Raw genomic sequence first — 24,121 nt, forward strand, 5'->3', positions numbered from 1 at the left:
CCATACTTTGTTCTTATACATGGATCCCATCTCAGATTTCATGACCTCAAGCCATTTTGCGGAATCTAGGCTCATCATCGCTTCCTCATAGTTCGTAGGTTCGTTATGGTCTAGTAACATGACTTCCAGAACAGGATTACTGTACCACTCTGGTGCGGAACGTACTCTGGTTGACCTACGAGGTTCGGTAGTAACTTGAACTGAAGTTTCATGATCATCATCATTAGCTTCCTCACTAATTGGTGTAGGCATCACTGGAACTGATTTATGTGATGAACTACTTTCCAATTCAAGAGAAGGTACAATTACCTCATCAAGTTCTACTTTCCTCCCACTCACTTCTTTCAAGAGAAACTCCTTCTCTAGAAAGGATCCATTCTTAGCAACAAAGATCTTGCCTTCGGATCTGTGATAAAAGGTGTACCCAACAGTTTCTTTTGGGTATCCTATGAAGACGCACTTCTCCAATTTGGGTTCGAGCTTATCAGGCTGAAGCTTTTTCACATAAGCATCGCAACCCCAATCTTTAAGAAATGACAGCTTAGGTTTCTTGCCAAACCATAGTTCATACGGTGTCGTCTCAACGGATTTAGATGGTGTCCTATTTAACGTGAATGCAGTTGTCTCTAATGCATAACCCCAAAACGATAGTAGTAAATCGGTAAGAGACATCATAAATCGCACCATATCTAATAAAGTACGCTTATGACGTTCGGACACACCATTATGCTGTGGTGTTCCAGGTGGCATGAGTTGTGAAACTATTCCACATTGTTTTAAATGAAGGCCAAACTCGTAACTCAAATATTCGCCTCCGCAATCAGATTGCAGAAACTTTATTTTCTTGTTACGATGATTTTCCACTTCACTCTAAAATTCTTTGAACTTTTCAAATGTTTCAGATTTATGTTTCATTAAGTAGATATACCCATATATGCTCAAATCATCTGTGAAAGTCAGAAAATAACGATACCCGCCGCGAGCCTCAACACTCATCGGACCGCATACATCGGTATGTATTATTTCCAATAAGTCAGTAGTTCGTTCCATTATTCTGGAGAACGGAGTCTTAGTCATCTTGCCCATGAGGCATGGTTCGCAAGCATCAAATGATTCATAATCAAGTGATTCCAAAAGTCCACCTGCATGGAGTTTCTTCATGCGCTTTACACCGATATGACCTAAACGGCAGTGCCACAAATATGTTGCACTATCATTATCAACTTTGCATCTTTTGGCATCAATATTATAAATATGTGTATCACCACGATCGAGATTCAACAAAAATAGACCACTCTTCAAGGGTGCATGACCATAAAAGATATTACTCATATAAATAAAACAACCATTATTCTCTGATTTAAATGAATAACCGTCTCGCTTCAAACAAGATCCAGATATAATATTCATGCTCAATGCTGGCACCAAATAATAATTATTCAGGTCTAAAACTAATCCCGAAGATAGATGTAGAGGTAGCGTGCCGACGGCGATCACATCGACCATGGAACCATTCCCGACGCGCATCGTCACCTCGTCCTTAGCCAATCTTCGTTTAATCCGTAGCCCCTGTTTCGAGTTGCAAATATGAGCAACAAAACCAGTATCAAATACCCAGGCGCTACTACGAGCATTAGTAAGGTACACATCAATAACATGTATATCAAATATACCTTTGTTCAATTTGCCATCCTTCTTATCCGCCAAATACTTGGGGCAGTTCCGCTTCCAGTGTCCAATCCCTTTGAAGTAGAAGCACTCAGTTTCAGGTCTAGGTCCAGACTTGGACTTCTTCCCGGGAGTGACAACTTGCTTGCCATTCTTCTTGAAGTTCCCCTTCTTTCCCTTGCACTTTTTCTTGAAACTAGTGGTCTTGTTAACCATCAACACTTGATGCTCTTTCTTGATTTCTGCCTCCGCAGCTTTGAGCATAGCGAAGAGCTCAGGAATTGTCTTATCTATCCCTTCCATATTATAGTTCATCACGAAGCCTTTGTAGCTTGGTGGCAGTGATTGAAGAACTCTGTCAATAACACTATCATCCGGAAGATTAACTCCCAGCTGAGTCAAGTGGTTATGGTACCCAGACATTCTGAGTATGTGTTCATTGACAGAACTGTTCTCCTCCATCTTGCAGCTATAGAACTTGTTGGAGACTTCATATCTCTCAACTCGGATATTTGCTTGAAATATTAACTTCAATTCCTGAAACATCTCATATGGTCCATGGCCGAGATTAATTGGATCTGCCCATTTGGGTATTTTATGTTGGTATAGATTTATGGGTGTATGGCATGGAATGGTGTGGAGGAGATGTCGAATTATTTCCTGCCAAAGGTAGTCATCGACGACTGCCCTGCTTGTCTCCACTAGTCAATGTGTACATGCAATGTACGTTAATTTGGAAGTATATTAAGTGCATGGAAATATTAAGTAAGATATTATTTGCGTGTTATTATGTGATTAGCATTATATTTGGCATGAAATTAACTGCATGTTAAACGTGTTGAGCGCTCGACATTGAAGCAATCTAGGTCGTTGGATTGACATGATTTGATGGCCGAGATTAATTGGATTTGCCCATTTGGGTCTTTTTATATTAGTATAGATATAGGTATAGATGGAGCATAGTGTTATAAAGGATATATAGCTCTTGAAATTCAAACACTTGGCGCATCACTTGGAAGAATTGGGTTGGCTAAACATGAAGTGGTTGGCTTCCCACGACCGATGTTGGACGACTGATCAGCTCGAGCGGCGTAGCCTATCCGATGAACCCCACTGCATGCTCTGTTAGGAGGCCGAGACACTACACCGTCTTTTTGTACGGTGCATTCTGTCTCGGATCACTTGGCACTATCATGGTGCTGCTTCATTGCACCACCACCTGACGGCGCAGTCGCCTTCTTTGTTTGTACTTGTGCCCGAGCCTTCATGACGCGATATTCTCCAATCCTCATTTATTTGAGTGTGTTCCACGCCTCTCTTGCCGTATCGAATTCCGCCAATGTCATCAGCATGAAATCCAGCATAGACTGGGCTATGGCAGCCATGGCACATTTGTTGCACTCCTCGTCGACGTCGTCATCCGTGATGGCCTCCCACACCCGAAGGGTTTGGAGAATGAACTTCATCTTCACTGCCCACACGCTGTAGTTGGCGTCGGTGAGCATCCGGCACTGGATAGGGATGTTGCGATGTGCCTGTATGTTGGCGCCGCCCGTTCCTCCACCACTGGTCGCTAACTTGCCGCCCTTCTTCACCTTGTCGCCGTTCTTGTTTGCCTTGGAACCGCCGTCGCGGGACTTGTTCGCCTTGGAACCATCGTTGCCGGACTTGACTGACTCAGCGTCGTTGTCCCTCATCGTAGATTGTAGATCGTCGAGGCTCTAGATATCAATTATTGGTTTTTAAACTTGCTAGATCAAATCTACCCAGGAGCTAACACGTATGTGCAAAGCTAAGCCCCAACCAAGCAGCCAAACAGAGCCTGTTGATATTCTCTCTCGTGCGCATGCAGCTTTGGATGTCCACCCCATGTACTCTTTTCGCTCTCTGTCGATGAAATGATACACTACAAAGTGTATTCTTGAAAAAAAATGATTTTGCTAAAATGCAGCTAAAAACTCGTTTTCCATATCCCATGGCTTATGCCTGCTATCCAAACAACCACTTAGTGGAACCCCAAAGCTAACCATGCCCACGTCCAAATCACGTGGTAATTAATTGCCTAATTGGGAGCTCGCCTAACCAATTACATTAGGGATATACTTTTTTTTTGTGAAACATTAGGGATATAGTTAGTAATAGCTGGAGGAGCGGTCACGTTCAACACCACGGCCAAAGTATGTTCAACTCGTTTCCGCTAACGACACACCGTTTGATCTTTTTGTTGCACATATGTCAACACTTCTAGATGACAATGATCGGCCATTAGGACTTCTTTGAGGTTAACTAATTAAGAGTCGTCCATATACTGTTTTCAAGTCATCGCAGCCTCCTTGTATTGCAACCAGATCCTTTGTCGAGAACGTGGAGGACAGCATGTTTCACAAAGCACAAGCATTTCCCGTATTCGCAAAAACAAAAAACAAAAAAGGCCCACCAAAAAACCCTAAGCAGAATCAACACTCCAGTGACATCTTGGATCGTTCAGCATACGGTCATCTAGTTGCTGAAATAAAAAAAATTAATGGAAGACAAGGAGTTTATTCTTCAAAAAATTTGCCCGGAGCAAAATAGGGTAGTAGTCGGTTAGTTGCTTATAGTCGAACTCAGTGTTAATCAGTTGTATGGCTACACTATTGTCCTCTTTGCATTGAGGCATTTGTCCCACTTGATTGTAACTCTATCAAATAACACTTCGACCTTCTTTACTTTGAAGGAATTTCATAGTAATTTTATAGGATTGGAATTTTTCTTTAGAGCCTTCTAATTCATAGGAATGGATTCATATTCCTATGTGGGATTGGTTTCTGTCCTTCACATTTCAAAAGAAAATAAACATTAGCCTAGATTTAACGAAAAATTCTTATAATGTGAATCAAATGACATCTCTTTTTTTATTTCTACTTATAATATTTAAATGCATGTCACCTCATTTCCTACAAATTTTCTATTCATATGGTAATCCTATCCTATGCATAGGACGCCTTCGAATAGAAGATCTCCCTCTTGTTCAACTTTGGACGCTGGATCAAATCAAAATCCGACCGTTGGATGCCACTTCACTTGCCAGCTTCCATCTGGACCGTTGCTTATCTGAACCCGGTACTGTCCTGTTTCTCCTTAACGATAGATGCAGAGCATTTCGGTCCTGACAGTGTGCCTAGTGCCTACCGAACTTTCGAAAGAGAAAAAGACAGTGTCACTACTTCGGTACTTCCTAGTGGCCGGATAGCCCATCTATCTTGAAGGAAATTCCCCGACACAGAGCTTGGTGGTCGGGAAAATCCCCGCCCTATAAATACCACTACCAGACACGACTACACGAGCACCCAGTCGCCTCCGGTGTGTAGCCACCGCCCACCGGCCGACAGAACAGTGCCGGCAGAAGCTGAGAAACAGAGCACCATGAGGAAGGCCGTGCTGATGTTGGTTCTGGCGTTGGTGCAATGCCTCGCGCTGGGCTGCAGCACGGCAGCGGCGGCCAGGGCGCGGCAGGGCGACTACCTGCGCCGGCTGCGCTGGTCGTCGTCGCTGGCGGCCGTGGAGGAGCCGACCAGGGCGACGGCCAGCAGAAGACCCAGGTCGGTGCCGGCGGCGGAGGTCGGGCGCAAGGAGGCCGACCGCGTGGATGCGCTGCCCGGGCAGCCGCGCGGCGTGGACTTCGCGCAGTACGCCGGGTACGTGACGGTGGACGCGGCGGCCGGGCGCGCGCTGTTCTACTACCTCGCCGAGGCCGTCGGCTGCAACGGCAACGGCGACGGGTCGTCGTCCAAGGGCAAGCCCCTCCTCCTGTGGCTCAACGGCGGCCCCGGGTGCTCGTCGCTGGGGTACGGCGCCATGGAGGAGCTCGGCCCCTTCCGCGTCATGAGCGACGGCAAGACGCTCTACCGCAACCCCTACTCCTGGAACCACGGTACGCACAGTCACCTACACGCTCTTTTCACCGTGATCGGCAACGCGTGACCGCTTGTGATGATGATCCATTGGTGTGCAGCCGCGAACGTTCTGTTCTTGGAGAGCCCGGCTGGGGTGGGGTACTCGTACTCGAACACGACGGCGGACTACGACCGGAGCGGGGACAACCGGACGGCGGAGGACGCGTACGCTTTCCTGGCCAGCTGGATGGAGCGCTTCCCGGAGTACAAGGGCCGCGACTTCTACATCGCCGGCGAGAGCTACGCCGGCCACTTCGCGCCGCAGCTCGCCCACGCCGTCCTCCGCCACGCCTCCCTGGCCATCAACCTCAAAGGGGTCATGGTACACGTCGTCAAGCTCTAGCTTACACATTAATGGACTTTGCGGTCGCTAAACGATGCGGTGCGCGCCGTGTCTTAAGATTGGGAACGCGGTGATCAACGAGGGGACGGACAAGAAGGGCACGTTCGACTTCTACTGGACGCACGCGCTCATCTCCGACGAGACGGCCGCCGGCGTCAACCAGAACTGCAACTTCACCAATGGCGCCCAGTCGAATGATCTCTGCGACCAAGCCAACGACGACGTCGTCGAGAACCTCCGGGACATCGACAACTACAACATCTACGCGCCAAACTGCCAGACGGAAGGGCTCGTCACCCCGCCCATCACCCCCTCGGTATGTCACCATCGTCGTCACAGCTCACCATATCGTGACGACGGACTAAGAAATGATACTCTACCATGCAGCACGAAATATCTCGTGCATATATCTACTCCCTCCGTTTTTAGTATAAGTCTTTCTAGAGATTTCAATACGGGCTACATACTGATGTATATAGACGCATTTTAAAATGTAGATTCACTCATTTTGCTTTGTATGTAGTTGATATTAGAATCTTTAAAAAGACTTATATTTAGAAACGGAGGAAGTACTATTCACCACTACTTCGTGATTCGTGTCATGTTTTATAGCCAGTGTTGAAAATTGATTTATTTCATAGTATTACATCATGTTTCATCGGCATGTTTCTCTCGTTCCAGCGTGTATCATATTGTTTCGTGGTGTATCAACAAATAAGAGTACACTTATTCCAGAGTGGATTTGTCGATACAGTATACACAACTGCACTTTGAAACAAGAAAAAACTAAGAAAACATCATGTAATACTTTGAAATAAGATATATATATATATAACAAGGCACAGATCTTAAAGCAGTTGTTAATAGTGAATACACGCGTGGGATGTCTCATGCATTGTACTCCCTCCGGTCCTTTTTAGTTCGCCTATAAGATTTGTCTGAAGTCAAGCCTCGTAAAGTTTGACCAACTTTGTAGAAAAATATCAACATTCACAATGTAAAATCAATATCAGTAGATGCGTCATGACTTAAATTTTCATATTGTATAAATTTAGCATGGTAGATGTTGATATTTTTTCATATAAATATAGTCAAACTTTATGAAGTTTGACTTCAGACAATTTTTATATGCGGAGTAAAAATGACCGGAGGGAGTACATTAACCACTCTCACAACATGTTGCCCTTGATGCCTAGACTGGGTATGAGCTTGACATCATGGTCGATGTGGTTGCTTGCCATTGTTAGAGTGGATTTACGTCGATTCCCACAACAAAATAAAGGAGAAAATAAGTTTGTTTTTCTTGAGGTACTGAGTAGTGAAGTTGACTTGGGTTTTACTTAACATGCCTCCAGATCGAGAGCTTTGATACGTGCACAAGTAATTATGTGGAGGCCTACCTCAACAAGCCAGATGTTCAAAAGGCGTTCCACGCAAACGTCACCCGCCTCGACCACCCCTGGTTAGCTTGCAGGTATCATCCACCGCTTACCCATTCTATGGTGCTATCTTAGAAGTACCATGTATTTAGCATACTGAGGTGAACGAAAGAGAAATCTAAAAACAAAGTTTGTCTTCTCAACAACAATATCTCTCATCAAATATTTAGTAAAGATAAAACTAGAAAATAATCCATTGTACAGTACATTATATTTTATTGTCACCTTTAAATTGCATGGCAGGCTTAAGACAAGACCATCTTACCAATCACTAATTCACTATACATGTCCTCATTTGTGCTAATGTTAGTCTCAGGTGTCCAAATTAGCTCAGTTCTACACTTTCTACTCATAGAAAAGTAGACAATATGGTTCGTCAAAATGAAGGCTAAACAAATCAAATTCCATTCACAACAAATCAAACTGTTTATGAAAGGTCGATGTTCCACTCAAAAAACACTATTTTCTTGCCCATTTTCAGCGAGGTCTTGACACGCTGGATCGACAGCACCACAACTGTTTTGCCTATTATCAGGGAGCTGATGAAAAACAACATCAGAGTCTGGGTATACAGGTACGCATGCATCATACTACTCCCTCCGTTCTTAAATATAAGTCTTTGTAGAGATTCCACTAAATGGACTACATACAGAGCAAGATGAATGAATCTAAACTTAAAATGCAACTATATACATCCGTATGTGGTTCATAGTGAAATCTCTACAAAGACTTACATTTAGGAACGGAGGGAGTAGATCATAGCGCTCTTCAGATACGCACGAATGAAAGTTAATAGCTGATCCTCCCAGCGGAGACACCGACGGGAACGTGCCGGTCACCGCCACCAGGTACTCCATCAACCAGCTCCAGCTCCCCGTGGCCGCGAAATGGAGGCGGTGGTTTAGCAGCACCAAGGTACAACCGAGATCTCCTGCCATAATGGAACTGAAACCCTGACAAAAAATCTGCAGAATTTGTAATGACATGCTCTTCAATCTTGTGAACGAACTCAGGGTGCCGGAGAGGTGGGCGGATACGTGGTGCAGTACAAGGGCGGCCTCAGCTTGGTGACGGTGAGAGGAGCTGGCCACGAGGTCCCCAGCTACCAGCCGCAGCGAGCGCTCCAGCTTCTCCAGGCCTTCCTCGCCGGCACAACGCTGCCTGACTGCAAAAAATGCTAGGAGGAAGATGACAGATGGCAGTAGTACGTACAGCAGCAGCACCACCTTGAGTGCTTCACTGGTTATTACAGTAGATTTTACAGTACAAAATAGTGCTACTCCTACAAGAAATAAGCAAAACCCTGTGATGTTGGATACGTACAGACATCGATCGATTAGCGCATGAGCGCTTCGCGGGTCACGCAACTGCATGCACTGCTGCCGTTTTATCAAGTCTGAAGATTGTTTGCCAAAATGGCATGCTGAAAAGCTGTGTCCTCCCGGCCGTGTGTTTATGTATATGCTGGCCACGAATTAGGGGATATTGTCAAATTTGCAAATTGGCTTCCTTGCTTAAAGAAGCATCAAAGCGTTGCATCAGTGACAGGCAGTATATAATCCCCTCACAGGGAGTACACATGCAAAACCTCCTCCCGGTACAGAACAGCTAGCGTGTGCACACACACACACACACACACACTTGTTGAAATTGTGTTGCTGGTATGACACCCGGCGATGTTGAATGGCATGATGACGTGCCTTACTTTGTACACTCTATCTATGGTTACCGACGATTTAGTTTTTTTTTCTTTTTTGCGGGATGAAAGGGAGTTTTATTTCAAAATGATAGTGTTACAATCTCGAGACAGTTGCTCCTCACAGCATGGAGGACTCGAGTTCAACCATACCGCAGTACAACACTCGGTACGGTTATAGTGTGCCAAAAGATGTGCTACCCTATTCTGCTCTTGACCAATTTTACAAGGAACAAACTCCCTAGCAACCATGTGAGCTTTAATCTCTGCGTCAAGATGAGCATAGGCTAATCTGGAAAGTGTGACGGTCCGTGAGGGTTGCTAATGCATTTGAAGAATCCGATGATTGGACGATCACCGGCATGTCTGAATGTTGAATGGCCAAAGCCATACCTTGCATGATTGCATGAATTTCCGCTTCAAGGGCGTCATTACAATGAAAAATGTATCTATATGCCGCAAAGATCGTAGTCCCATCCCTGTTCTGCAGTACCATTCCAGTAGAAGCACGCCCATCATGGCTTGAAAAAGAACCATCAACAGATAAGGCTACCCAGCCTGATGGTGGCCGAGGCTATGGAACAGGGGTTGGTGTACATTTTCTGCTCACAACACGTCCATCCTCCGAGATTGGCATCTTTCCTTTTATTATCTCTTCCATACTAAATTTCCTTGCCAAATGAAGCGACTTGTAATAGCTGTCCAAGTAATCAACAGTAGCTTGAACCAGGGTCTCACCCTTTCCATGAGTAATATCATTACGTAGCTGCCATATTCGCCAAATGCATGGTCATAATCACCATGTCCCTATTTAGTTATAACAGCAAGTAATAAGCCAAGTGTTTCTCGAGAAGCAAGATCAATTTCATGATTGCTACATCAAGCACGCTACTATATTCGCACAAGATCCCATCAGCTGCCTCGCGTCACGCCAGATGATGAATCGCCCAAGGGCAGCTTGTTCGTAGAGTCGACGGTAATGATGACTTGTTCTTCTCCAGTGGATTCTTCCATGCTGAGCTGCAAGGCTTCAGCAGAGAAGCTACCACCCGGCTGGTTCCTCTGCCCATTGGCCTCCGTGAACAGCCTCCCTACTTCGAAGATGATAACTCTAGCTGCTTGTGCTTCCACCTGATAGCTGTTTGCTGCGGAGCAACTGTCCATATGGTTCATTTCTGTAGGTAAACAGGAAAACATCAATGTCAACATCAATCAGTAGATATAACTAAAAAACGTACGAGTAGGCCTTCCATTTTTCATGATTCACTTCTTGATGGATGATGTGCAGAACCTGAAGACTGCAGACCAAGTAACTCCAGGTCCATGCTTGATGGCAGCAGCACTCCTGGAGGAACGATGTTATTTTGGTTCTCCGCCTTCAAAGTTCCTTCTAGTAAGATGCCGATGTAATTATGCTCGAGTATGATGTCTTCGCCCTTGGTGTACAAGTTCATAGCAGATCCTGTGCTGACGAGAAGCCGTGTCTCTTGCATTGTCATTCTCTCGAACACACGTGGGATCAAGAGCTTAGCAATGACTGCAGCACTTTCCTGCAATTTCCATGTGCCAGTGATTAAGGAGTATATACAAGAAACACTGTCACATGTTAAGTAACCGATTTGGGTGAACAGATGCATGAGTAGTTTCATAACAAAATGGGGACCGTGCTATAAACGAATTCTCGGCCACAAGAATGTTACAGAAATACCTAAATCATTTGAGACAAGATGACACGACGAGGCATCTAGGGGCCAAGTAATAATCAAGGGAAACCAGAAAAATCAAACTACTATGTTGTACTCCCTCGACATTTCTGGTTTTCTTGTGAACATGTATAAGAGTGGGATGGAGGAGTAGTATCTAGTGCTTTTGTTTTTGGTTTGAGGGCAGAAACAGAAGAAATGCAACCTCGACATTTCTGTTTTTCTTGTGAACATGTTGAGGGGAAAATTAGCTCAGTTTCTCTTTTTAGAAATTTTCTAAATTTTGAACTCTTAAATTTGAGATTGGGTAGAAACAAGAAACAATTCTACTCAAACTTGGTTAAAAAAGAAAAGAGGAAACGCCGCTCATCTGCAAGGTTCTGGTTCTTCGACTGGTAGCCAGCAGTTTCGCTACGTGGTGAACTGGTGATATTAAGTAAAATCCAGAAAACATCTGCTTCTATGCCCTCGTAGAGTTCAGAAGAAAAAAAACTAATTGCGCAGTTGCAGTAGATGTACAATAATCACTGAATTTAGTAAGCACACAAGCAAACAGTAAAATTAAAGCACACCTGCCACAGAAAAGCCTCAACAGAAGGATCTGACTGACGCAATTGATCTATCTTTTCAGCTTCAATGAAGAAACAGCGGACGAGAGAATCTGTAATCATGTCACAGAGACAAGACTTTCCTGTTAGCACCTCGTATAGACCCAAAGTGCTTCCATGTGAGAAAATTGGGTGCAAAGAATGCCTGCTGCTTAGCCTCTGACTTCTCCACTGTCGAAAAAAGGGGGTAACTTAGGGGGCGGTGAAATGGCTACTGAGAGCACATGCTCCCAGTGTGAACAGTTAATTCGTCAAAAATGTTGAAGGTATATACTCCAACAAAATACAGTACTGTTTAGAGCAGTCTTAAGCAGAAACATACCTTTACTGCTCCGATCGAAACAATCCATATACCAGTTGCTCTTAAGCCTTCCATATAAAGGGCTGCCCCATGCCCTTTTACATTTTCTTTTGTATTGCTTAACAAAGGAGCACGCACAGCAGCAGGCAGCATGCTGACTAATGGATGAGCGCCTAAAAGATCGCTAACTCTTGGCATTTTCACTAATTGTGGACTCCTCTTAAGCTTCTTGAGATCTGTCTGACAAGTGATTAACTGACACGAATTGTGAACTGAAACCACTTTGGCAATTAATTTTCGAAGCAAAAGACAAGTCAAACACTCCACTACCTGCCAAGCATCATCCAGATGTGCCATTTCTTTTTCTTCCAGTAACCCAGTCTTCCATAGGTTTTGAACATTCTCACTCAAGTGTGTCAATACCGCATATGTTACTTGTCGAGTTTTTAGCACACAAAGAAGCTGAAAATGTGGAAACACCTTCAGAATCTAGGCAACAATGAACTCACAGGTTCACCAATGGGAGACTGCCTTGTTTATTCATATAGTGAGGTTTTTCATCACTAGTACAGAATTGTTGTATGACAATGAAATGAAGTATTCCAAAGTAATATAAAACTAGGGCCTCTCTCGAATGTAGAGAGTTCTGCAACAATTTCACATGAATTTTGCAAGAAACAAAATCTGAAAAACAAAACTCCGAAGCTAACCATTTACAACCACTCACCCTAGCGATGCCATACAAGCACATGGAAATTCTCTACAGATCAAACTAGAGTCCCAGTTCAGTTGAGATGGTGCTTTCTCGAGTTTTGCAAAAGATAACTGATTGTTGAGTGAACTGTCGAGCTATTGTGCTGGAGGCTGAAGGCTCCGTAATAGTTAAGTCAACAGATAAATGCACATTGTAAGCACAAACCTGAGGGAATGTACAGCGAACTTCTTCCAAGAACTTTCTAGCTTCCTCTCCCCCAGCATTACTTTCATCAATAACAATTTTTGCAATCTCACTATCACCTGACAAAAGAAGTATACGGAACACTGGTAAGTAACTAGGGTCATATGTGCAAGTTGAACTCCACGTATCTTAAAAAATAGGGTCAGAGGAGAAAATAGAAGGATTTAAAACTGTTGAGGACAATGACTTTAGACAGGCTTTACATAGTTCAACCTTAATAAGCTAAATGGTTTGAGCCATGCATCCATCTGCACCATACTACTTTCCACGTATCTTAAAAAATAGGGTCTGTAGCTGATTGATTCTACAGAAAGATAGACTGGCTCCGACAAGTAACAAAATACTACTTTCTGTTCTGCTTATGGACTATAACGACGGACACCTACGCATAACATCTGGCATGTGCGCCACGTAGTGTGACTAATATTCATTTACTCCCTCCGATCCATGGATTGGATACTAAGTTCTGGAATTGGTAGCAAAGAAATGGTAAATAACAAGCACATAAAGGCATTCTAAAAGTTTTCCAAGATTTTACCAAGAAAATCTTGTAGTTGTCTCCTTGCAATTCTATGAGCACGAAGAAATGCAGCACAGATGTAACACCCTGACTCCAATCTTTGTACTGTGAAGTATGTGATAAAACTTTGTGGTAACATGCTTGCAGAAAGGAACCTATAGTAACTTGGGAAATAGACATTGGACTGCAAACTGTTCCAATCGCATAATGGTCGGCTAGAAACAAGATCCATAGCTTCATCAACTGATCGCATCAAAATATTGGCTGTAGCTTGAGTTATCCGTCCCTCGTCAAGCATTGCCCAGTAACTGGCTTGCACACCTGAAAACAATATTTACAAAAAGGAAAAAAATCTTTGTTAACTGATCGCATTTAGTATGAAACTAAACATCTCCATAAAATACAGAGACAAGATAGAATTATGGACGTATCAAGCCAACTATTTAAGGGCACAAAAGAAAAGCAAACAAAAGGCTGCCAACCATTCAAAAGACGCACTCGGCCATCCCTTAAATTCATGGTATGTATGTGATCATGATTGTCATCATGTGGATGTGCATGTTCATCTTCCAAGTTACTCAAGCCTGTGATATATTTCTTAACTGTAACCCAGTCAGCAGGACCAAGCTCCTCATCATCTTTGAGATCACCAAAAGCTTCTAATGTCTTGTTTAGAATTTCATGTCTAGCATAATTCGACATGCGAAGCTGCAGCAGTAATCAGAATACAACTTTTATGCCGAACCTGAACAGAACATTACTATATATATATATATATATATATATATATATATATATATATATATATATATATATATATCACATGTGAAACCATAAAGTACTGATATTTCTGGAAGCAAACAAGGTATCAGTCACACAAAACCTACTCCTCGGAGTTGCTGGATGAAGAAGTTTAACTAAAAATAGTAGTAAGCAAGGCTCAGAACACCTTTGGGACTTACAAATAGGTTCAACTGAAAGAGAAATTAATCATTTTTATGCCATGGTTATATAAGATGCTAATCCACCAACCCTGAACTCATAGGCACAGAAATAAAATATGTGTAACAATCACACCATATAATCTTCCTATTTACTAATTAATCTAAGGGAAATGAAAGAGGAGTTAGAGTTCAAAAGATTTCATAATAGCACACAGAAAAGCAAATTCTTTAACTCCAAGGTTAAAAAACCCATAGATGAAACCTGTAATTTGTAAAGCTAACCTTTGTTACTGACAGGTTGTCCATACCAAGTGCGTGCAACAAAAATTGTGTGGTAGAACCATTCAATATCAGGGTCAGAAACACGATGCCACCAGTGAAGAACACAAACTGCAAAAACATGGAAAATAAGCCTTGCTCAAATTAAATTTTATGATTTTGTATTTTGTCAGGAAAAACTAACCTACCATTGTTCCCACTTCTGGTTTCAGAAAAGGTTGAGCTGTATCACTAGCACGCTGGTAGAAAGTAACCCAGTAACACCTCAAATTATTATCATAGACTAATTTTTTGAAGAACAAAAGTAGACTAATATAGTGATAATAAGAGACAAATGAGATGGTCAAGTGGTACATGAATATAACTTACTTTAACAGACAGTGCTAATGATAGGGAAACAGCACCTCGCAGCCCAGACCAAACAATGATTATGGCTTCTTTGAAGTCCAAACCATACCCGAAGTAGCGCAACAAAAGATATAGAGCACCGACAACTGCAGCCCGTGCCATTTGTACATAGAAATAGAGCAGAAGAAGAAACCCCCATGAAGTGCCTGAAAGAGCAAGAGATAAACGGAAGAGTAGGTTTACTGAATTCCCCGATGATTGTACAACATGCTACATATAGGAGGAGAAAAAGGGGGGCAGGGGGCAGGATAGGCCCCAACCCCCAACCTAGAGACTAGGAGCAGTAGTTAGACATGTATACATATTTCTGGTTCAACAGCATGAAGATGGATTAGAACAAGAAGTATAGTACACAGAAGTTGTTTTAAGCACTCGCAAATACGATCAAACTGCAATTCTACTGACTAACATGATTCACTTTTTTAAAGGTCAAGAAAAGAAAAATGCAATGACAGCAAACACCAATTGTGCTGCCCCAAAGATAGGTGGTTAAAACAACATATCAGCAGAACTTTGGCTAACTGAGATGCCAAGTGTTCATCCACATAATCAGTTGGCTGCAGTTGCGGCATTCATAATTGAGCTAATGATCCCCAGTAAAATTGATAAGCATGACAAAGAAGTGTGTTATAAGAGGATTTAGCTCAGTAACTATGTCAACAACTCGTTACCATGATGTATAATAAAGCACTCACTGAACCAACACAGGCATGAAATGATGCTGCATGATGAAAACTACGAACAGCATGCTTTTATAATAAACCAAAGAAAGGTTCAGTTGGCAATGAACAAGGAGAATTTAAAATGAAGTAGACATGCTTGTTTTGCAGTTTTCATGAAAACAAACAGTAGACAAAGATAAATGAAGATATTACCGTGCCTCTCAAAATGGACATTATGTCTTAGCACACCATCTGCAATAATAACCCCACTGAGGGTAATACACACATGTAAGAAACATCGTAATGGTGTCAATATAAAGTGAACTATCAAAAAATATGAAAGTTGGACAAATATTGATACCTCAGTATGAAAATAATTGTGTTCGCAATGTAAGCAACTATTTCCCTGAATACAAATAAAACAGCAGTAAGATACAAATAGGCAATCTCAGAAAATATGAAAACATACATAAATTTTGAGTGTGTCATAGCGTCTGCTCAGGGTGTCGTGAGCGCGCAAGAGAAAGCGTACTTACATAAGATGACCTGTTCGTACACAAGGCCTAAGGGATCTTCTACAAGACCATACCCAATACCCATTGTACTAGGGAAGGACTTACCCTGAAGGATCCAGCGTTTAAGCCGACTAAGGATGGTGACATCTGTGAGACCAACCCGGAGAGGATCAAGCCCTGACAAAAAGACGCATATATAGGAGGACAACTCAATTCAAACTCAAGCAACACAACCCTGTTCTTTTGAGGAGCCAAGCATGGAGATCGCCATCCGCCGAGGATAGACCCCATCCACTACACCTTCTTTGTTAAAATCCTCGAGATAATAGAGAAAAATGGGACACTAGAGTATTGTCAAGTGTTATATAGTGCTGTGTATAGGCCTGTGTACTTTCTCCCTTATATAGGGGTTCATTTGCATATGTACCTTGTACTTCTCTGGCCTGTTTGGCCCATAGCTATACAAGGGTTCAGTTCGTAACAAGCATTACCCATACAGGAGCCTGAACCTTGGGTAAGTCTGTGTCCACTGAGTCATCTATGGGGTGCCGACGTGCGTTGCTCGACACCCAAAGCGTATGCATATTACGATCGCAGGATCGAGAGCTCAGGGATGGAATATGACAAAACATTCCTACCACGTGCACATACTAGTTCGATAGTATAGTAAAATTTGGTGTAATCATTACTCTCACTTTATTGCCAGTTACAAACTCTAAAATTCTACTAAGGCTACTTCAGGAATCAGGACAATGATGACAATGATAATACATGGTCATTTAGAAGACAAAATATTAAATCGGGTGTGTTTGTGTTTTTGCGAGGGAAAAAATAGAAGTGGACAAGTAACTATATACTGGGCATGAACAAACTTGGCAACTGGTATCCTAATGCAAGGACATAAATTTATCAAAATCTCCTGAAAATATAGGTTATGCTGACAGAAAAAAAAAGCATGACCAGGATTATGGAACTGACAGAATACATGAGGAACAGTGAACAAGTTAGCCTATGTGACCAGGAATACCATGATCACTGTTGAGAATCTTGATCTTGCTGATAATATTAAAATAATATGAAAGGACATGTGTTGCTAGAACAATACCAGAAATCATGCAAACTTCGGCGATTGTCGCCCTTAAAAGTAGTTTTTGCAAAAGCTGCATAGAACCTGCCAGACATGGCAAAGTTAACAGTGGAGGAACGAGATTAAAGGATAGCCAATCAGATGTGAAGACAAGTTTTACTAACATTCCCAAAGCTGTGACGGTCAAAATACCAGAGTACTTCAGTGCATCTTGCACCTGACATGAACAATATTAGCTAAAGAAAATAACCACCAAATTACTAAATAACTGGTGGCTTCTATATCAGAACTCATAGATGATTTTTTTTTCCGGAGAAAACATGACAAAGAACAACCAGTAGAACCAAAAATCCGAACTGATGGAGAAGGTTGGGCAATCTTAAACATGGACAGAAAGAGGGCAAGCAAATTTTTAGTTTAAATTGAAAAGGCCGAGGCTTGAACCCAAGACCTCTTGGTTCTGAATTCATATTAAGTTTAATGCACCCAACCAATAGAACCAAAAGTCCGAACTGATGAAGAAGGTTGGGCAATCCACATATACTTCAACATTGTACATGCATATCTGGAACTTGCCTTAGATTACCAGTAAAACAGCATCAAGACTCATGAGCAATTTGCAAAATGAGCTAGCACAAAAGATAATTCTAGGGCTGGTACTAAGACTCACAACTCATTCAGTTTGTTGTGAACTATTTCAAGAAACTGAACAAATTATAGCCTTATAAAAAGAGTATGAGAGCTTGAATATCTTCTTTGTCATTGGGATGAAAACAGTTCACTCTCTTCAGATTCTAGATATCTAAATCAGGTAGCTACTTTGCCATATGCATATCAAGAAGTTACCTCAGATTACTAGTAAAATAGCATCAAAATCAAGATTGCAAAAGGAGAAACATGATTCTAGGACTGATGCTAAGACTCCTTCCATTTGCTCTGAACTATTTCAATAAACTGAACCAATTGTACCCTTAAAAAGAAAAAGCAGGAGTACGAGAGCTTGAATATGCTCATTATCTTACAGTATAGAAAGCAATATAGCTGACAGCAAGAGTTAGCGTCATCTCCAAGATTGTATCGTTGAAAGTAAAGCCAAGCCATAGTAATGATATGATTGCAAATGCAAGGCCCAGAGCAACACTGGTCAAAGAAGATACCAGTTAGTATTAGAAGCATGGTAGCCATATTTGGCAATTTGATTGAAAAAAAACATTCTACATACGCTCCAAGTGAAACTTCCGATAAGAACATCAATATAGACCCTGTATTGAAGCTTCTTCCGAGCACCATTTGTAAGAATAACTGATAGACAACAACAGAAACCCTGTAGAAAGTGTATGTCCATTTAGCGGGAAATGCGGTTCAAACACAAAAGTATTATATTGGTGCACAATGAAATTTTACGACATCGAAAAGTTATTTTCATTTATTTAAGCTTTCCCTACCCCACACTTTAGTTGATGGATACCTTAACAGAAGTATCTGCAGATACAGAGATCAGGTGTCAGGCCATAGTTAAGTTAAGTAAATCCTGTTTTAACCTTCATAATCCCTTAGATTGGAAAAGGAAAACAGCCTTGGATTTAGTATTGTCATGCGTGAAGTCTTCCCTCATTCAGATTAACTTGTACACTATATTCTCCAGAGCCTTTGCCATAAACATGTGTGTCAGGTCTCAGGAACAACTGTACTGCTACAACTAATACTTTGAATTTTAGTTTTAAGTACAAGTACTAATGAGCATTTTTCCAACCGGAGAGTGGACCAGTCGAACATTCGAAGAAAAAAAACTTGTAACCTACCTATTTGAGTCACAGGTTGTATCTTTCTTCTCATAATCGGAGTTCCTCCAACAAAATTGACATGAAAACAAAAAAGCATGTTTAGATTGAAAAAAAGGCATACCCATCGTTCATCAAGGATTCTCCCTCAATAATCGTACTGAGCTTTTTACTTGTTCCAAGCTCTTTTAGAACTGCAACCACGGCCACAGGATCAGTGGCACTAAGCAGACCACCAAGCAACAATGATGTTTCCCAGTTCCAATCATATGGAGAAGTAAGCTACAGAAAATGGACTAGCTAGTATCAAAGTATTAAAGTCAGTGGTATATGTCCGTTTTAAACTTAGGTACACACCTTGAGAGCAGTGCCAAGCAAAAATGTTGACATTAGCACACCAGGGCCAGCAAGTAAGAGCATCTGCGCCATGCATTTCTACAAAATAAACATTTTAATATTTTAGTACACACAGAACAAAGACATATGCACCCGCAGTGCTAATATCACAACAGAAAATTGGCAGGGGAGTAGATCAACATAAGCACCAATACTAGAGAAACCAAATATGTGTGCTAACAGAGAACAATAGGAACTAAAGGTGGTTTGCATTGAGGCCATGGTTGTATCAAACATGAGCTTATGTGACTAACTGGATGGAAAAATATTATGGATAATCAATGATATTAACTGAGCAGAGAATTAGTATGGCCTGTGAAGTTTTCTTGATGTCGGTTTGGTCATTTCCTCTGTTCTAAAGAGCTGCCTTTTGTACGAAGACTCGATGTTGATCTCGCTTTGGGAGGGATCGAAAGAAATAAACTGCCATGTGTTCAACCACAGAGGAACTCATGTTATCTATGCTCACATCATCCGGAGTAAAACTTCAGTTTGGACCAAGGTATGAGCAGCAGGCCTGGGATGCCTGTCCTCCGGCCCTGATGATGTATGGCGTTCCTTAGTTTTATTCTCTAATCGCCATCTAGTTTCCTTCCTTTTTTACTAGTATTTACTGCTTGGCAAGAAATAGTAATCATAACTGAATAAAGATCAATCAGCTTTAAATTAAGCCACTCAGATTTCAGCGTAGATAGGCAGACTTGGAAAGATACCTTTATCTGGTGTGCTTCCATCGAGAAGGCGCTCTCAAACAAAAGGGCCGGAAGGAAAGCAGCCAGGAGAAGATCAGGATTTATGTTAGCCCCTGCAATTTTTGAAGCACAATCAGCAAGCGGTTAATTCAGAAGTTGAATAAACTAATTCTCAAGTACTGTGTTGTTCCAGTCTTCAAAATAATACGTCCATGGTGAACTCACTCACAGATACGCATGCCAGCTCCAAGTTTGCCTAGACCGTCTTTTGTCCCGTACTCTGGATGTTGAACAGTATTTACAAACTGTCAGACTGAGTCCGTCGTGCAGCAAAGGAATGGAACCACAGATTACTCTCTTTCTAAGGAGAATCAGATACTTATTACTCCCATTCGACTTTCGCGTGGGGGGGGGGGGGGGGGGGATAAACACAGACCTAGTGACCCTAGAGCAACACCAAGGACAAGGAGGGCGATGGTGTAGGGGACGCGCGTGCCGCGGAAGAGGTGGCGGCAGGCGGCACCCAACACGAGGGACACGCCGGCGAAGAGCACGGCGTCGTCGGGCTCGGCGGCGGTCGCCATCGGAAGGGAGGAACCAGACTCGAGATACTGTCGGTACTGCTTCCTGAAGAAGTGCCGTATTCCTGCGAGCACAATTGTTCTGTGTGACTGCAAATTGGACAAAAGATAAAATGAACTTTTTAAATGTGTAGGCGTGAGGTTAATTTAGAAATACTGGATTGGCAGCAATTCAAGTACAAAATCGCCTCCAAAAAACACATGTGACAATGCTACCAACTTTCTGAGCAATCGGCATCATATAATATTACAAATACACAAAAAGACAAATATTTACAGAAGTTCATGAAAAAATCATCCTTACACAACCCAACCCCTGCATAATTCAATATGTAGACGGCTGAAGAAAGCTAGGACTGTTATAGTTTCTCCGGATTTGACCATCTATCTTCAAGTAGTAGTCCGAGAAATAGACAGAGTGTCGCAATTCCACATAACAAATTGGACAACTAGGTCACATCGGTATACACAAAATAACAAAAATATCCCAAGTGAACAATGATATGCACTGAAGGGCTACTCAAATATGTCCCAGTTAAGACTTCCTCAGAGATTCCAAACTTCGAAGCATGTCATAAATTTCAAATTATATCATTTCGTAATTATCTAACAAGATGGCATTTCAAAACATTGGTGTATAAATAATCTGATATGCTTGTTTCTTGTACATGGATGGATCTAATCTGATATGCCACTGCTTCAAGTATGATGGTGGGCTCTCCGTGGAAGTGGTAGGGTTACCGTAGTCGGCGTGATCACTCTGAGCGGCAGAGAGCATGAAACATAAAGGTGAGTCGAGCGGATCGGCTAAGGATCCGGCCGAAGAATTACTTGGTTGGCTACATCTGCATGAAGAAGGTGTCGAGGAGTTCGTATGGGAAGATGAGATCACAGACCCGTCGAGAAAGCCAAGTGGATGGCAATTGCTAAGGTACATACTACGCGAGGGTTTAGCCCTAGCACGCTGTTCGCGGATATGAGATCGGCGTGGAACCCGACAAAGGAAGTGATCTGGAGACGTGTTCAGGAGAATTTATTCAGCCCAGTTTGATTGCCTAGGCAATTGGAACAAGGCAATGATCATGGGACCATGGTTCTTCAGAAATCAGGCGTTCCTTATGGAAGAATATGATGGCTTCATTAACCCTAGAACGGTGGTTCTGGATAAGACGGCGGTCTAGGCACATATGCCCAAATTGCCAGACAGCTTTCGGAGTGAGCCAATCATCAGAGGTACTAGATCATTGATGGCGTGCGTTGCCGCGCCCGTCCATTTTGACGATAGAAGGGTAGGAATGATCCTAAATATATGGAGCCAGAAGTTGTTGTTCCACACATGTTTTTCTTGTTCTTTTGAAATGAGAGGTACTTGAATTAGTAGTAAATAGAAACCCAAAAGAGAAAATACATTTTTCTCACAATAGCGAAAATAAATAAAAATAAATCTTTATGAGTGTGTGCACTGTTGGCCCACCCTGGCCCAGTGAGCTAGGTCCGCCACTGCCACCAGGAGAGAATAAGGGATGCAGAGACAGAAAAGCTATGCCAACAGCTGAGAAGGAGCGGTCCAGGGAAGGGAGGATGCTGATGAGGAGATGAAGAAGGATGCACAGAATAAATGTGCTTCTTCTGAAGAGAGTTGCTACAAAGAAAAAGGTTGTTGGTGGATATGTAGATCACTATGATTATTTATGTAAAAGGATGTTATAGGGTTTCCAAGATGCCTGTACACCGACTCATAGCCATCGAATCTCACGAGAATGTGAGTCTTCCAAGTTTCTTCGGATGGATGAGTATTTTTCCTTTTCTGGTTGGTAATGCTCCGTTGTGCCATCCGTCCCAGCTATGACATACAGTCGTCTGAACAGTTTTCAAGTAAACCTAGAAGAAGAACATTCGGCTGCAAACAAACGGGGTTCCGTCGATGAATCAGGAATCATTGGTATACTGAACAATTCGAAGATGGACACAACAAATTATGTGTATGCGCTCATGTACGTGGCAGACTGGATGGGAATATCATAATCCATCAGCATAAACACAGAGAACGTTGTGGTTAACCAACAAGAAATTGGGGAATGGGTAGTGGGCAACTTACCTCAAATCGGGCCGCTGCAGCACACCGCCGGCCGCCGGGCAGGGTTGCTGCCGAGTGCGGATTAGGCGGCGGGCACCGGCTGGCTGGGGCGGGGTGGCCGAGGTGGGGCCCGGCGGGTGGGGCTGGCAGGGCGGCTCCTGGGCGTCTCGCAACGTGCAGGCGAGATTGGGAGCGGAGACATTGGCAGGAAGGCGCAGTGCGGCTGTGCTTGCGTTGTTTGTTGGGCTAGGGATGAATCAGGACGAGTAAGCACATTGTTTTGTTGGGCTTCCCTTTTTTCCTCCGGCCCATCTCTACTTTCCCATGGTATAGTGTCTTTACAGATTTATGCATAGCTTTTATGGTTTGATGAAGTTATAAATATCTAATTTTATTTTCATTATTTTTTACATAAATAATCATACTGATCTACATATCAATCTACATCAGAGGACATATCAAGCCAAATAACACCCACGTCGGCTAATATATTGTCGATATCTGTGAGGACGATGTTTCTGCGAGGATATGCTAGCCAATACCAATATGTTGGCCATATCGGCCTAAATTTAGAAGCTATGTGGCATGTCAAGTGTTATGGTTATGGAAGCACTGTGACCGAGGTCCTAGTCTTGAAGAATTCATATCCTTTGGAATGCACCGCACATGGCTTCTGCTCAGGTGTTGACAGGAGTGGCAAGTTGAGCGGTCTAGGGAAGGGAGGATGCTGATGAGGAGATGAAGAAGGATGCACAGAATAAAGGTGCTTCTTCTGAGAGAGTTGCTACAAAGAAAAAGGCTGTTGGTGGATATGTAGATCACTATGATTATTTATGTAAAAGGATGTTATAGGGTTTCCAAGTTGCCTGTATACCGACTCACAGCCACTGAATCTCACGACAATGTGAGTGTTCCAAGTGTCTCCGAATGGATGAGTATTTTTCCTTTTCTGGTTGGTTATGCTTCGTTGTGCCATCCGTCCCATCTACGACATACAGTCGTCTGAACAGTTTTCAAGTAAACCTGGAAGAAGAACATTCGACTGCAAACAAACAGGGCTCCATCGATGAATCAGAAATCATTGGTGTACTAACCAATTCAAAGATGGACACAACAATTTATGTGTATGTGCTCATGTATGTGGTAGACTGGATGGGACTATCATAATCCATCAATATAAACAGAGTGAACAAATCCGTGGTTAACCAACAAGAAATTGGGGAATGGGCAGTGGGCAGTGGGCGACTTAGCTCAAATCGGGCTGGCCGGTGTAGCACACCGCCGACCACCGAGCAGGGGTGCTACCGAGTGCGGATTGGGCGGCGGGCACCGGCTGGCTGGGGGGTGGCCGAGGTGGCGCCCGACAGGTGGGGCTGGCAGGGCGGCTCCTGGGCGTCTGGCGGCAAGCTGGCGAGATTGGGAGTGGAAACAGTGGCACGAAGGTGCAGTGCGACTGTCCTTGCGTTGTTTGTTGGGCTAGGGATGGATCAGGACGAGTAAGCACATTGTTTTGTTGGCTTCCCTTTTT

General features: G+C 42.9%; 2 protein-coding genes across 13 annotated transcripts; one reads left to right on the plus strand and one right to left on the minus strand.

Annotated features, from left to right (window-relative positions):
* Positions 1-5,005: 5,005 nt before the first annotated feature.
* Positions 5,006-8,878, plus strand: LOC109758062 (serine carboxypeptidase II-3-like). Its single transcript, XM_020316900.4, has 7 exons — positions 5,006-5,581; positions 5,663-5,925; positions 6,005-6,262; positions 7,302-7,420; positions 7,867-7,959; positions 8,195-8,300; positions 8,399-8,878. The coding sequence occupies exons 1-7, from the start codon at positions 5,074-5,076 to the stop codon at positions 8,564-8,566; spliced, it is 1,515 nt and encodes a 504-aa protein (XP_020172489.1). The 5' UTR covers positions 5,006-5,073; the 3' UTR covers positions 8,567-8,878.
* Positions 8,879-9,798: 920 nt separating this feature from the next.
* Positions 9,799-22,836, minus strand: LOC109758065 (sodium/hydrogen exchanger 8). Of its 12 annotated transcripts, none has more exons than XM_020316908.4 (23): positions 22,615-22,836; positions 20,372-20,581; positions 20,161-20,215; positions 19,957-20,048; positions 19,205-19,282; positions 18,972-19,129; positions 18,289-18,390; positions 18,089-18,206; positions 17,231-17,283; positions 17,085-17,150; positions 15,826-15,870; positions 15,678-15,733; positions 14,764-14,948; positions 14,583-14,633; positions 14,398-14,505; positions 13,654-13,879; positions 13,190-13,492; positions 12,613-12,710; positions 12,024-12,155; positions 11,715-11,948; positions 11,357-11,563; positions 10,373-10,631; positions 9,799-10,256 (listed from the first exon to the last, which is right to left on the minus strand). In XM_020316908.4, exons 4-23 carry the CDS (start codon positions 19,975-19,977, stop codon positions 9,994-9,996), a joined length of 2,763 nt encoding a protein of 920 aa, XP_020172497.1. In that variant the 5' UTR covers positions 19,978-20,048; positions 20,161-20,215; positions 20,372-20,581; positions 22,615-22,836; the 3' UTR covers positions 9,799-9,993. The 12 variants fall into 12 exon arrangements, with proteins under 12 accessions (XP_020172497.1, XP_020172494.1, XP_020172492.1 ...); XM_020316905.4 differs by having other exon boundaries at positions 11,715-11,933; positions 20,165-20,215; positions 22,615-22,820; XM_020316903.4 differs by having other exon boundaries at positions 20,165-20,215; positions 22,615-22,817.
* Positions 22,837-24,121: the final 1,285 nt, after the last annotated feature.

The sequence above is a fragment of the Aegilops tauschii genome, chromosome 2, assembly GCF_002575655.3.
Source record: "Aegilops tauschii subsp. strangulata cultivar AL8/78 chromosome 2, Aet v6.0, whole genome shotgun sequence".
NCBI classification, from domain to species: domain Eukaryota; kingdom Viridiplantae; phylum Streptophyta; class Magnoliopsida; order Poales; family Poaceae; genus Aegilops; species Aegilops tauschii.

Bases quoted from the DNA above. Each gene is read 5' to 3' on its own strand.
- LOC109758062 (XM_020316900.4), top strand. From the start codon at position 5,074: ATGAGGAAGGCCGTGCTGATGTTGGTTCTGGCGTTGGTGCAATGCCTC. The intron at 7,960-8,194 runs GTACGCATGCAT...TGATCCTCCCAG, and splicing joins ATCAGAGTCTGGGTATACAG to CGGAGACACCGACGGGAACG. The intron at 8,301-8,398 runs GTACAACCGAGA...GAACGAACTCAG, and splicing joins GGTGGTTTAGCAGCACCAAG to GGTGCCGGAGAGGTGGGCGG.
- LOC109758065 (XM_020316903.4), bottom strand. From the start codon at position 20,519: ATGGCGACCGCCGCCGAGCCCGACGACGCCGTGCTCTTCGCCGGCGTG. The intron at 15,871-17,084 runs GTATTGTTCTAG...ATTTGTATTCAG, and splicing joins CGAAGTTTGCATGATTTCTG to GGAAATAGTTGCTTACATTG. The intron at 12,711-13,189 runs GTAAAATCTTGG...TTCTTTTGTCAG, and splicing joins ACAACTACAAGATTTTCTTG to GTGATAGTGAGATTGCAAAA.